The 15,211-nt window shown below is 31.0% G+C and overlaps 2 protein-coding genes across 2 annotated transcripts; both read right to left on the bottom strand.

The window, feature by feature from the left end:
- Positions 1 to 3,002: 3,002 nt before the first annotated feature.
- LOC134237045 (neuronal acetylcholine receptor subunit alpha-6-like) lies at positions 3,003 to 5,343 on the bottom strand. The gene has a single exon (XM_062719130.1). It carries the CDS (start codon positions 4,546 to 4,548, stop codon positions 3,094 to 3,096), a length of 1,455 nt encoding a protein of 484 aa, XP_062575114.1. The 5' UTR covers positions 4,549 to 5,343; the 3' UTR covers positions 3,003 to 3,093.
- On the bottom strand, positions 3,094 to 4,548 carry LOC134237047 (neuronal acetylcholine receptor subunit alpha-6-like). Its single transcript, XM_062719133.1, has one exon. The coding sequence runs from the start codon at positions 4,546 to 4,548 to the stop codon at positions 3,094 to 3,096; it is 1,455 nt and encodes a 484-aa protein (XP_062575117.1).
- Positions 5,344 to 15,211: the final 9,868 nt, after the last annotated feature.

Raw genomic sequence — 15,211 nt, 5'->3', positions numbered from 1 at the left:
GACATGCTGCATGTAGAGTAAGGTTTCCTAGAAAACAGTAATGTTATAATAAATGACATTATAAATGATGTATATTAATTTGAAAAATCATGAAATTTAATTATGTTTTTATATAAATTTTGAGAATATATATTTACATGTATAACAATAAAATAGAACTTTAAAACTTTTCTTGATGCAAAAATAACATTGTTTAAATGCAGTATTTTTTTGTATTACTTTTTATTAATGTACATAAATCTTTAAACCTAAAAAACAATTGTGGTGTCATCATTATGTTAATTGTAAATTATTTTTAATCTGTTTCTACCATGCATTGTTTTATCAATGTATATAAATAAATATTTTGATGTACATTTTTAAATTCTGGTATATCAGTAAAAAAAAAATTCATCTTAAATTACTAAATTAAACTAATGTGTACATATGTAAAATAATATTATTCATGCTTTTGAAACACATGAGTCCGATAAGTCGTTATGTAGTGTATATTTGCATCTGCAGCTCTCCTTTTTCTATATTTTGATTTTCAATGACAATAAAGAGTGCTTTCAGTCATTTTAATATGGGTTTACATCCTTAAATATGTAAAATATGTAAAAACTTATATTATCATTAACAGCTAAAAAACCTTGAAAACCCAAAATATTGTCAATAATTCATATTAAAAATGCAAATTTATGATTTCTGTTAAGAGGGCTATAAACATTTCAATAATGAAAATCTTTAAAGCTCTTTTACCAATGAACAATAAAGTAGAAATATACTCACATTAAATTAAATTGATACTCTCTAAGTATTTTCCCCCTAAAACTAGTGTGTTGCGTCTTTTTTCAGTGTCAGTATAAATAATTCATTTAAATGTCATTACTGTGTTCCATAGTATTAAATTGTTCATGATTTTACTTGGCGGGTTTAAAACATTTTGTCAGTTTGGGTGAGAAAATAACAAACACTTCAATAGCTCGAACATTTATTGTACTAGTGTTCTTCATAAAGTATAATTGACCAGACTTTACATCTATTCTGAGATCCCAAATTGGTTCAGGAAGCCATTCCACCCAAACAGCATACTGATCCAGAACTTTTAATTATATATTAAGCCAAATAAATGTGATAAATGTAAAGAATTTTGAAATATGTACCAGTGTGGCAGATGTTACTAAAAGAAATCCAACAAACCACAAAGAGAAAAAAATCTGCCTTTGCTGTTTGCATTCAGTGAGGCACAGAATATTACACTTAAAGGGTATACCATGTAAGTCTTAAATAATGATTTTCATTGAAATAATTATCTGCACGAGGAACCACCAAATAATACATCTTTTGTATACCTTCCACACAATTTCGTTTTATTTTAACGTAATTAGGCTTGCACTGACACCGTTTTCTTCCCTGTAAATCCTGTAAACACGCGGCCCAATTATCATGACCTTGACATTGGATACTGTGACGACAGAAACGCCCAAGTGCAAGGTGATCTGAATAAAAAAAAAGAAGTGAACAATAAGGACATACGCAAAATACCTTACCTACTTGTAATTTTTAAAATATTATAGACCTTTATTACCTTCATTTTAAGATTATAGTGCCATTAGATGTTTGTAGACAAAAAATCATCATGCATTACCAGGGGTTTTGAAAAACATAAATTGATAAAAGTTGTTTATTATATAAAAGAAAATATATGCAAAAAAATGCTAAACATATATTTTCGGCGTTTTGTTTATCCAAACTTGTTTTAAAAGAAACCAATGTACTACTGCATATATAAACATTAAAATGTAGCTCAGAGTTCCTTCACGCATTTGAAACTGTAGGGAAAACATGATAAAGTACAACTTACGTTTCGTATGTTTTTAATAAGCAGAACCAAAATATTTCTTACTTTGTCATTTTTTGTGCTTTGTGTGTCTTTAAAAATCCTGCTATATTTTTTTTAATGATTGTAGAAGTCTGATCTTAAATATTGTTACCTTTGATACATCTTCCATTCCATTCAATATATCCGTGGTCACATTTACAGATTCCATACTTTCCCATTTCCAAAGACTTATTAAATCTATTGCAAAAGAGGTGGTGTTTAGAAGAACAGTGACTATTACCTAAACACACAGATTCAATGTCTGAGTTTTCTGAAAGAAAAAGCAATGCTTAACTACAGAAATAAAGATAAAGAAATTACACACGTGATGTAAATATAATTTTTTTGAATATTGCACTGCGCTTTCTCCATTTTGTATAAACATTGAAAAATTGAGAAATTAAACAAATTATACTTTAAAAAAAATAATTTATATAACTAAGAAAATGAAGGCATAATTCAAGAAGCTTAATCTGTTGACTGTTCTGTTCTTACCATTCACGATTGATGTATTGCAAATAAGCGACAAATTATACGTGCAGCTGTCGTCATCTTTATTTGCACATAATTCATAGGAGTGGATCATCCTTTTTGCATCAACTGAGAACTGTATTTGAATATTATGTATTGTACTATTATTATCCCAATGTTGGCAGTCGGCTCTGGTAGGCAATAATCCATAGTAACAAAGGTCTGCGCATTTTTGAGTATTTTCTAAATGTATGGAAGTACGTTTGAACTTTTAAAATACATTCTCTCGTACAGTAAATTATAACAAATAACAATTTAAATTAGTTATAGGAAAATATTATTTTAATGAATAAATCTTCGAACTGAAGTGACTTAAGAAACCAATAATCAAAAAAAGAATTAATGATACACAGGTTAAGTACTTGTCACAAGAAATGTATACGAGAAATATAAAAGCCTTTGCACATACTGTTCAAGTTATGACCAAGGTTAACTTAAAGGTCAAATGGTCATTGCTTTAGCAACCACAATTTCTTTTCTTTTCTTTAGCATTAGCCAATAGTTTTTATATTGGCGTTTGTTAACCAAAAAAGTAAAAAACAAATTACTGGAAATGGCGTTTTAATGCATTTAACAGCAACTGAAAAATTAGATATACATGTATATAAATGTAATATACGCATGCATATATACATGTATCAGTTTTTTTAACTATAAAATATGTAATCTAATGTAACGAAAATCAACAACAGAGAATATCATGCTATATCAGTTGGGTTAATACAAAAACCAGATATGTCATCAAAGCAAATTTTTGTCAGATTACTTGGTCCACTTCCTTTACATATTTCAGATTTAAAATCAGGATTCACCTCGTTTGATAATTTAGAAGCAAGATATGAGAATAGTATGACTTCTATCACAAGAATGATCACAGTTACAGTTAAACATACTCTGTCCACAAGGAACGCAATGCTTTTCCAAGTTGTCTTTGTGTAAAAGACACCATTGTTTTTAACTTCTTCGTTATCGACATGTTGGTCTCCACTCGTTACTGTTGTGTTATTTTCAGTCCGATGATTCGTTTCCCCTTGTTGCCTCTCAACTTTTCGAGCACGTGTTTTATGTATTTTATCAATAATTCGTTGGAATACGATTGGTATTGGTGTTTGTTCGTGCCGCTGGTTAAGCAACGCAGTCAGAAAACTGGAAGTTGTTATGAAGGCACTTAGCAGGAACTGAAACACCAGAAAATAGATCACCCGAGGAACTGGGTTCGAGGTTTCAGGAATAAGTCCAGCAACATAGATAAGATACACTGTGAATGATAGCAGAAGGGCAATACAAAAGGACAGTCTATCTTCTGGGACGGCTGGGATAAAGTAGACAACTATATTTAAAATACTAAGAACAAAAAGTGGGACAGCGATATTCACAAAGAGAAAAGAGGGTCTACGAATAAGTTTGACAGGAAAAACGAGAACGCGACGCTCATTGTTATGTTCTACTCCATAACGGCTTGGTGCAAGGTCAAGGTCACATGGTGCCATTTGAAAATACATCCATTTAGCATTGTCATTGAAGACTTGGGATTCCTTGTTTATGTTTGCAATTAATGTAGAAGTTACAACAAATTGGACGGAACATTCGTGTTCGTCAAAAGGGAAGTCCTTTAGGTTCGGTTTACAGTAGGTTTCTGTCTTCAGTAAGCCGTCATAGAACAGCATACCAGGGAATCCAAGAGTGGCCTTGTCATTTTCTTTTTCTTTGAATATATCCATTTCCTTTAGAGGATTAAATAATTTTATGTCTGGTGTCCAGATGTCTTTTATTTTCATCTGTAAGTAATCAACTTTTAAAGCGTATCCAGCCTTTTCCTGAAATACGGAGAAACTATCGGGATCCCAAGCCAATCTGACGTCAGACCAAAGCATAAAAAGAGAGGAAAGAAGTTGGAGGTCTCCTGCAATTTCATCAAACTTTTCTAATCTTGAAATTTCAAACCGTAATCCAGCGCGCGAAATAGGGTCGTCTGCTTCTTTATAGCCCGAGTTTTTGTTAAACAGCATATTTCGAAGGAAAGAAGTAGCATTCAAAATTTCGACTTTTTCATCTTGTTTAAAATTAAATTTTTCACGCAGGTAACTCCCCTTTGTGTACATCATTCTTACCACCATCAGAAAGAAAACTATCTTGATGTTACGTCCTTTCATTTTACAAAATTTTCATATCCTTGTAATCTTGATTCGGTGACACACAATACGTTTTTATTCACTGTGACTTCGTAGTCTTGTTCATCAATGGCTACACATGTTACGCGGGTACCATAGCTCACTACCTTAAGGCAAATAAAGTTGACCATTTTCCCATAACTATATGAATAAAGAGATTCGTTTTTAAACTGAGGCCTAGCGCCTGCAAATGAATCCTTGAAATATTAATAAGACTCAGGACACAAAGTGGAAGCTCAAAGCCGTAATGTCGACTTTAATAATAAATCGACTCTCTGTGGAGTGGTTTATTTATAATGAATGTGATTCATTATTTACAAGTACTAGCCTTAATTATAATGGGGCAAACATCCTGAACTACACTGGAATATAAAACAATGAAGATTATTATCTCAAGCAACCACGTACGATTTAGATAATTTTCGTTTAAAATTTAGAAGTAAAATATAATCCTTACCTTGAAATCCCCTCCATTTTAAGGTTTATCATCAGTAATTGATTATTTGATGAAGAGGGGGGTCGGGGGGCCCCTCAATCTGTTTAAAATGAGATCCTTTGATCCGCTAACATAGATCGCTACACAAGGCAAGGCCTTGGGAAGCGATGTATGTGAGCAGAACAAATAATCTTATCTTAATCAGATCGGGGTCCCAATTTAATTGCAAGAACTATTACTGTCAACGACTATATCCACACCCCCAAAAAAGAATTTAATAGGTTTTGGAAGTGAGTTTAATTTTTTGTGTCATCGAGAAATTTATGCATGGGTTGGTAATTTTTTTTAGTACTAGGGACGTTCAATAAATAATGTCATCGGTGCTCGGAAAGAAACAAAAGACGCATTTCTATGATTTAGTCTTAATGATTTCACTTAAGTATTCTCTTTTAATTAAAATACATGTCCGTAACATTTTTATTTCATTTCTGATTGTTTTTAGAAAACTCATTTTTGAGTAAGGCCCTTCATATACTGGAATATGGCAGATCCTATGATTTCCTGTACTTGTTTTTTTTTAATTATGAAAGGTGTTTTTTTTTTCAAGTTTTCGAAATGAAACAAGTCAAAAGTTGAAAGTTCTGGCCAATATTGTTGATGTGACAAACATTAACTATCTTTTTACCCAGAAAACTCCTTTATTCTTCATGGTCTATGGATTTGGACGCTGTTATAAAGAAATTAAATGTAATGAATTCCTCATTCCGGCTCCTTCCTCACATAAACCTTTCACTTTTTTGCAAAATATTTGCTTTTTAGACTCTTCCTGAAATTGAAATTATTCCCCCAATAAGAATTTGAAGAACAAGACCACTAATACCAAAATTTAAGAAAATAGCATATAAAACTGTTTTTGTGTTCTTGCAATTCTTTGCTCTTTTCAGGCCTTTGCTGTTTTGTCAAGTGTATCTCATTGTAAATTTGTTTTGAGGGTTTAAAAGAAAATGGATTCAAGTTTCATAATCTGTTTGAGTTTCAGACAAACGTGAATAAGTACATTTTTTTATTTTCTAAAATAATTATTTAGATATTTCTGCACGCTGTCGCTTTCACTCATTTTTCAAAATATTGGGTGACCTTTGAGTATTAAACTTTTTTCTTATCAAATGTTTCTTTAAACAGTGTGAACTACTCCCAAAATGATGACTATCAAATTTGCTATGTGTCTTAAAGTCAATCAAACATACTCTGATATTTGTTGAATTTTTGCAGATATACATTGGATGTTGTATGTCCTTGTCGAGAAGGACGGTATCCATTTTTGATGCCCATTATATCATTTTTGTACACTGAAACCCACTTGCTCATGTGTTATAAAACAGATATTGGTTGCTGTAAATTTCACATATTTCAGTTAATATATCTTCGGGATTCTTAGCAAGTTTTACAGCAGCTTTAATGAAGCGTTTAATTTCACTCTAGTTTACCGATTCTTGACTATTCATTTTAAATGCAGTGTCTCGAACAGCCCTTGTTTTTCAGCTTCTTACAATGGAACGATGTGATGAAAAGTGGTCACATAAACTGTAATCAACTCATTAAAGATTCAATAATTAGAGAAAGTCAAGCTTAATGTCATATTATGATTCCTATGTTGCATGTCATCGAGCTGATGACATTATTTATTGAACGTCCCTTGTAGATTGCCCCCCAACGACAAAAACTCCTCGATCAGCTATATTTTATCAAACATCGCAAACATGAAAGGAAATGCAAGAATTTTTAAAATAAAAAGTAAAACTTACAGAAAATTTCAACGTGTTTGCTCTGCTTTTTGTATTGTCTTATGAACTACTGATCTTCAATACTATTTGTTGCTTCCATATGTTTCATCTATTGACTGCGTTCTCGGGCAAAATGCGTTTTGTCTACCCATCTTATTTAACCAAACTCTTTGAACCATTTGGTTCTTGGGTCCGACAAAAAGCATGTTGTCAACAAAACCTAGTCAATTCATGTTAGAAAACCGGGAAAGCATTATTGAATAATTCCAATTCTATTTGCATTGTTGGTAGTCGAGGTCAAAGGAAGGCCATTGATAAAGCAGTTTTCAGTAATTCTAAGTCATTTCATACAAGACTATTAAAACAACAATACTGTCGTCGGCGTACAAAATATAATGTAACAGTATTTTAATTAGTTCAAAATATCTTACGTTTTCCTGGCTTTTTCCATTTTTTTTTTATAATTAATTTAATGTTTTCCTGGCACGTAAAATATCAAATATCGGTGAAAAAAGCCTTAAAAGTCAGGTATTTTGGACTATATTTAAAAAATACGAGGGCTGTTCAATAAATAATGTCCTGAACTATATGACATACATTACAGATACCATATGACATTAAACTTGACTTTCTCTCATTATTGAATCTTTCATGAATTTAAAACAGTTTATGTGACCACTTTTCATCACATATTTTCATCTTGAGAAGCTAAGAAACAAGGGCTTTTCCACTGCATTGAAATTGAATGGTAAAGAATCAGTAAACTGTGTGCTTCATTAAAGCTTAAACTTGTTAAAAATCCCAATCAAATATTCGCTGAAATATGTGACATTTACAGCAACAAATGCCTGTTTTATAGACAATAGAGCAGGTAAATTTCAATAATAAAAAATTATATAATGGGCATTAAGTGCTACATGATCCAACAAAAATTATAACAACTTATGTACTAAATTTCAATAAATAATATTTGATGATGCATGATTGACTTTAAACACATAGCAAATTTGATAGACATCACATCTCTTTACACTGTATTTAAGAAACTTGACGGTAAAAAAGCTTGATACCCAAATGTCACCCTATATTTTGAAAAATGAGTTAAAAAGACAAAAATTCTTTACAATTATTTTAAAATATCAGTAATTGTAGAGTTTTATTTTCAAAAAGATATTGGAACATGAATATATTGCTTAAAACCCTAAAACCAAAACTTACATTGGTACTTTAAAAACAGAATGTCTGCATTGAAAAGTGCAGAACAATACAAATTTATATGTAATTTTCTTAAACATTAGTGGTATTGCTGTTCAAACAAATATTCGGAGAGACAGTTTAATTTCTGGAAACATTTTTTGCAAAAAATCAAAAGGTTTATTTTTTTTCCACTACAGAATTTCTTCAAGACAGCGTCCAAACCCGCATACCCAGAAGAGTAAAGGGGTTTATATTAATGTTTTTTCACATAAACAATATTCGCTATCATGTTTGACTTGTTTCTATTTCCAAGCTTAAAAAACCTTTCTTTTCCTGCCATTTTCCAGTTTTACCCAAAAATGAGTTCTAAAAACGGAATTGGATCAAAATTTATCATATATTTACTTCCAAAAACATTAATGTTTAATAATGAAGACAAAAATTGAAAAGCGTCTTTTGCTTCGTTCTGAGCACCGAGGACATTATTTATTGAACAGCCCTCGTAACTGTCTATTATTTTGTTTGTGTGGCTTGCGAGACACCGGGGTAATTGTTATCACGAAAGCCAATATATTGATCATCGTATCGAAACCATAAAATTTGAGAGTTATATCTGATATTTACATGCTCTTGATTCCGCAAATTCACGTGCTGCAAGCCCCGCTTCTGTTTCTATTTTCCCACCCCACGTGATTTGTTAACCGCGCCTATACTCATTATGAACCAGTACAGTAATGTAGGATGTAGAAATTAAGTATTTTTTCTATTTGTAATTTTATCTAGGAGTACAAAGACATTAAAGACATGTTAAAAATGTAAATATTTACATAGATTCTACAGTACTTATTTGTTTTAAACACAAATACCTGTAGCCCTTTTCACAAAAATTCTTACGATTAATTTCTATTATTATTTGTATGCACACTGGTTATTGCTATTAAACGCCAACGGCAACCACTAAAAGTTAGTCTGGATGACTATTTGTGACGTACCGGTAGGTGTAACACGTTTTCTTAATGTCCTTCCAGATATACTTTATTTTAGCAAACAAAAATTAATATAAAACATAACTAAATACAGTCTTGCTATTGGTAATGATATACTATACGCAAATAAAATAAAAATCATGATTAAAAAAAAGTCGGGGAGGACATTCTCCTCTCCGAATATCGCTTATATTTCAAGACAGTCTCTATGATCTACTCCAGTTAATAAATACATGTACCGTATAAGTGGAAATTTTACCGAGACGCAAATTTAGCGATTGTTCTTATATTTTTAGCGAAATGCAATTTTAGCGTTTTTAAAATGCTCAATAAAGAAGCTATTACAAACAAAACACGATTAATTTTTAGTGATATTCAATTTTAGCGATTTCAGCACTTTCACTAACAATTCAAACGCAAATACATGTATTAATGTATGTTTAAAATGTGTTTTATCTGGGGTGTATTTGGTGAAGAAAGCTTTTTCTTAAGCCTTGATCTAAATGGTTGATTTTGGTTTTCTGTAAATTTTACGCCTAAAGATTCAGGATACTAATGTTGTAAATGGTTTGAGCGAATTAAAGAATTATCTTTCTTCAGTATGAAACTATTTCTTTATGGAAATCATTATAAAATGAAAAAATCATTGATCATATACATGCTTTTATTCAGAGTAAACACAAACTAATACGGAAAAAAAATTATTACCCCTGCATAAAGAAACTAGATGTACTGTAAGCAATGAGCTCACTAAATGCTTTCTCTGCCTCCTATATGATTATAAGGGAACGCATGGAGACAACAAACAGTACTCAGGATCAAAAGTCAACAAAATAATACAAAACAGGATCAGAGCAAACATGGACCTCTAAATCATCGGAGGTGGGATCAGCCGCGCGCTCCCTGTCCTGCTCGAGAGGTTACGGAAAAATCTGTCGTTAATTCAGTGTATAAATAATGGACTAACAAACAGTATGAAAAACGTCACTCAGCATTTAACTCAATAATGAATTGCATTTGCTGACAAGATTATATCGACCATAACACTTACGAAATGCTGACTTTGGTGTTCTTGTTTCATCAACTTGTTTGTCAATAATTTACCCCGTTTAAGAAATTGTTCATACGTAGAGTATGCTCTTGCGTATCGAAGATATATTAACACCGTATGCAGGTGATGAAGGTTTATTGCTGAATAAGTAAGGAAAGATGACGATAGAAAAGTTAATGTCCTCACGTTTATCATAGAGCTTGGTTGTTACATTACCATTAACGTCTCTTCAAGTAAAATATCCAAATATGAAACAGATGTGTCAGACTATGTGGCATCTTTTATCTCAAGCTCACTAGTATCGACATAAGAATGGAAAATAACTTTGTTAATTGACAATACATGTATGTCGTTGACATATCTAAATATAGAGTTGAAGGCCACAGCAAGTATTTTCTTCTATTCGTGCATAAGATTTTGAAAAATTATGCTTCGTATGCATACAAAAATAGGTCTGCTAATAATTGGGCGCAATTGGGACCCATGTGAATTCCAGAAAATTGCTGAAGATCTGATCTCCAAAAACAAAATGGATATTGTTAATCAGAAACTTTTTAAAAATCTTTTTATATCACTTCAGAGTTATTGTGTATGCAATCAAAATGTGTTTATCAAAATAATTTTGCAATGAAAAGGAAAGTTAATCTTTGAGTTCCAGTTTTATTGAAAAAGCAGCTGTCAATGATATCAAAAAGCCTGGACTTTAAATTTTCTTGGGATATGGTTGTGTATAAAGTTGAAAAGTCGTATGTGAAAGTGTTTTAAGCTGTTGATTTTGGTAGAATCTTGTGATTTCAAATTGTCCAGTGGTTCTTTGGAATTTTTAAGTATCCACATTTGATTTACACCACTTCTTAAAGGGGAAACCCGAAATAAATGTAGGTATAAAAAGTAAAATAGGACGTGCAAAAATGGCGCTATGTAATAAAAGTCTTATTAAATTTCATTCAGTGTTATAGGAGCAGTTTCGGATAAGAGATGGATACTTCAAAGCGTAACAGACGGAGGGACGTTCAGACAGATACTACGATCACTATATACCCCTTTACATTTCAAGAGTTCGGTAGAATTAAAAAATGGAAGTCAGGAATTGCATTATAACTTTCATCAATATTAAATATTATTTTTTGAGCTATGTGTTTCAATTATTTTAAAATGTTAGACGGTGTGGCCGTTAGTGAGGGCCAAGCTGTCAAGAAAGAATTGTTATATTTCATTGTTTTGTAATAAATCATTAATAAAATCAAATTGTGAGTCAGTTTCAGAAAATCATAACAATTAAAGAACTCAGTTCTTGTAAAAAATAATCTTTTCTCTTACTTCGATTACTTTTCATTCAAATAATGTAATGGTTTAATAATTTTAATAATTCTAGGAAACTTTAACCAGGATATTTCATCAATAGATGAAGGGTTATCTAGTCAGAGCACGAGGATTTTAATAAAAAAAATTATAAATTATCTTTATGGTATATTTATTTTTTTGTACAGCCAACAAGCCTTTTATTTTTTAATTCAATTAATACCGTCTATCTTAAAACGACAATATGCTCCTAATTCCTCTTATTATATGGAAATGTAGTGCCTGTAAATAACTTGGGAAAATTACTGTAAAAATCATTACAGAAAATAGTTTTTTTTCAAAAAAATTTTTTTTTTTTTTTAACATGAGAAATACATCTTGTAAAATAAATGAATAATATGAATAGATAAGTTACTTATTCAACATGTCGCAACTTACGAATATTCTTGATAGTAACTTTTTCACAGTTCTTATGCCGGAGAGCAAACTCCATTCCATCTCCAAAACATGCAGTTCCATCCAAGGGTATGGGCGTAGAACTGATATATTGAAATACATAAATTAGGTACTATGTTGTACATATATCACATGGCTTTTTTTTGGTGAGATAACAGAATATTTGTCCCACAGTGACAGGAAAGTCCTGGAGCATTATGCCAAAGGCAAACATATTCAAAATTGATATATATATAATCATATTAAACATGAAAAAAAAAATCCTAGAACCACATCTTTAAAATATCTTATGCAAATCACCAAGTACATGTACATCTGTTCAATGTAAAAAGACTTACCTTTTATTTTGGTTTTGATTGCCTCCTGTAAGGTCTAAAAAGGATGTTTCACAGCAAATATTAATGGTTCAAACAAATTCCAAGTTCAGTATATTGCAAACATGAAGTTTTAACCCCTTCACTTCCGTATCGGTCAAATTGACCGGTGGCGCGTCAAAACACGACTTCGCGAAAATAAGATCTCCGTATCTATTTAATGGTAGCATGAAGGTATATAAACTATATATCATCTTTTTGGAAATTTTCTCTACTTTTAAAATATCTAAAAAGATTATGTCTTGATTGCCGGTATTTAATCGATTTTACGTTGTAAAGACAAACGTGACTTTTTGAAAATGGCGTAATTTTCCAAAGCGATTGCCGATTTTCCAGACGTTTGACAATTTTTTCCTGTTTAACTTTATAAAGAAAGCATGGTATATTCTAAAAGCATATTTTCTCTACTTTTAAAATATGTAAAAATTATTGTTATTACTTTAAGGTATATTTTAAAAACAAGACTTTTCTTGCACTTATGTGTTTTTTCTATTTTATTCGTAATATTTAAACAAAGCTCAGTTTTACGTTTATTTCTGTGTTGAAATAGGGAAAACAAAATAAAGCTGGTAAACGTAGAGAAAATTTCCTTTCCAACAAGCCCTTATAGGCCTTCTTACGCTCAGTATTTTCTTACTTACGATAATTTGAATTTGTGACCTTCGCATAGTTTTTATGGAAAAATCGGTCAATATTTACATGTAACGTCAAGGTATATAGTTTCTTAAAACAACAAATTCTTTTATAAGACTTTTTTGACCATTTAAACTTATTTTTTACTGAAATAAATGCATAATACAAAAAAAAAAAAAATAGATTTCAAAAAACAAATATATACTTTCGTTCTGCCTTTTGTGAAGTGAGTTTTGATTTATTCATCTACATGTAATGATGTATATTTCTTGAAGTGATATATTACAATATTGATAAAAATTGTAGATTTCCAAAACGTCGATCTTTACCAAAAAAAAAAAATCAATCAGATTTTTAATATTGTTGTATCTTGTTATACTGTATACTTATTAATTTGCAATTTAATTAGATCTATATTTAACAATACAAAAACTCGCATTTATAAATATAAATACGACTCATCACTGTATGAGTTGATACGAATTGAAATAACCACGTGTTTCCGCTGTGGCAGCTGTAAACAAAAACATGATCCGAAATCTGAACGTCAATTTTCATGATTATTTCACGACGAAGATCCTTATATCAATGAATCAAATAATACGGACATGACTTTGGTATTAGCAGGTGAGAATACGTGTATATTGACTGAAAAGTTTAAGTTTAAAACGCATTAGTTCACGTTCAAAAGAAAACTAAATGTACACATGTACTAGATCTTTATGTTTCAGTGTGCGTATTTCGACGTTCAGCCAATTTTGCATTGCTTTTGAACTTTTATGCTTTTGACAATCACTCGTAAGTTCAAAGTAAAATCAAAGTTGTCATAATAATGGATAGTTGTTATATGTATGTACCAGTGTGTACATGTACCACTTTCACATTGAATTTTTAGGGTGCTTTCACCATATACAACAATACTTTCATCTGTGAATACCCACTTTCTAAGCCCACCATGAACTACGAAGGTCAATTAATATTTAAGGACACCAATAAACAGGTAAATTTTTGTTTTGGTATTGAAAAAATTCTGTATTTCAAAAATTTCAAAAAATAAAGTCTAATTTCATTTGTGTCATTCTCATGATATTGCATTCATACAAGTTTATAAACATTTGATTTATATTTTGAAAAATAAGTGTTTGAAACACATAATACTTATGATGCTTGATTATTCATACAGACACATTATTCAAACATGTAATATCTATCTGAATGAATGCCGTTATGGAACAAGCTGTTTTTATAGACTGCTGTTGTATTTCCAATCTGCATAAAGTATGTGGTTAGAATTTCAATTTTCTCAATTTTTCAAACTTTCCAATTATGGTACATCATATACATGGGTGGTCAAACTCACTGGATGGTTTATCAACACTCCCATGCTCACGAACAGCCTTGCCCCATGAATTTTGCCCTGAAGTAACATTGCAGTCTATTGTCTCCTTTCTTTTTACAACCCTGGCAGCCATGCAGGTATGAAATCTATGAAAGCCATGAAGGGACATAGAATTTTTAAAATTTATAAAAGTAAACCGAGTTCTTGATTTATACAATCCGTTCTCTGGATTGACAATCTGTTATAACAAATTGCCAATTCATTCTCTCAGATTATCAATTCGTTCCCTAAAATTACACAATCCGTTATCTCAGGTTGTATAATTCATTCTCTTGTTTAAATGATTCATTCCCTCGGAATGTAAACCCTTCCCATGATTTCGTTTAAATTATTTATCTGTACATATCGGATATGGTAATACATGTTTAAAAAATAGAATATTGTAGTATATTACATCCTAACTTATTTACATATTACGGTCCAAAATGAGAAAAATACATGAAAATTTCCAAATCCATGTGCTAGTACTGATATTTGTACAACAAAAAATCTTAGAGGTTTTCGTGTTACTTGTATATTAGAATAATTGAAAGTCCAAGTTGTAAAAGTGGTTATGGGTCCTGTGTAATCATAATATTTCTAAAATAAATATACATTGAATTAGTTATGAGAGAGGTTGGAAACGACCGGTTGCTGAAACAAAATAAATAGAATGAACTTATTGATTAAAATGGTTGGATGTATCTGTACATATATGTAATGAAATTCAAGAGCACAGATTTTCAAAAACATAAGACTGACGTTGTAACAAATCGAGATGTTGAATTATCAATCTGTGAAAACAAATTACTGGTATGTAATTCGAGATCTCAAATTATGAATCAAGGGGGCGAATTAGTAATCCTTAAGATCAGATTGTGTAATTCGAGATCTCATATTATAAATCGAGGGAACAATTTAGTAATCCGTGGGATTGGATTGTCTAATTCGATTCGATATCATTTTGTACTTTTTTGAAAAATTTACGTGTCCCTTCCTGGCTTTCGTAGCAATCTAATGCCAGATTTTTTTAACATGTTGCGATAGC

Source organism: Saccostrea cucullata, unplaced genomic scaffold (assembly GCF_032062105.1).
Source record: "Saccostrea cucullata isolate Sc308-1 unplaced genomic scaffold, CSIRO_AGI_Scuc_v1 ctg3383, whole genome shotgun sequence".
NCBI lineage: Eukaryota > Metazoa > Mollusca > Bivalvia > Ostreida > Ostreidae > Saccostrea > Saccostrea cuccullata.
This window is presented reverse-complemented; position numbering and strand designations above follow the sequence as displayed.

What these genes read in the sequence shown, in the direction of transcription:
- LOC134237045 (XM_062719130.1), bottom strand. Translation starts at nt 4,548, where the DNA reads ATGAAAGGACGTAACATCAAGATAGTTTTCTTTCTGATGGTGGTAAGA.
- LOC134237047 (XM_062719133.1), bottom strand. Translation starts at nt 4,548, where the DNA reads ATGAAAGGACGTAACATCAAGATAGTTTTCTTTCTGATGGTGGTAAGA.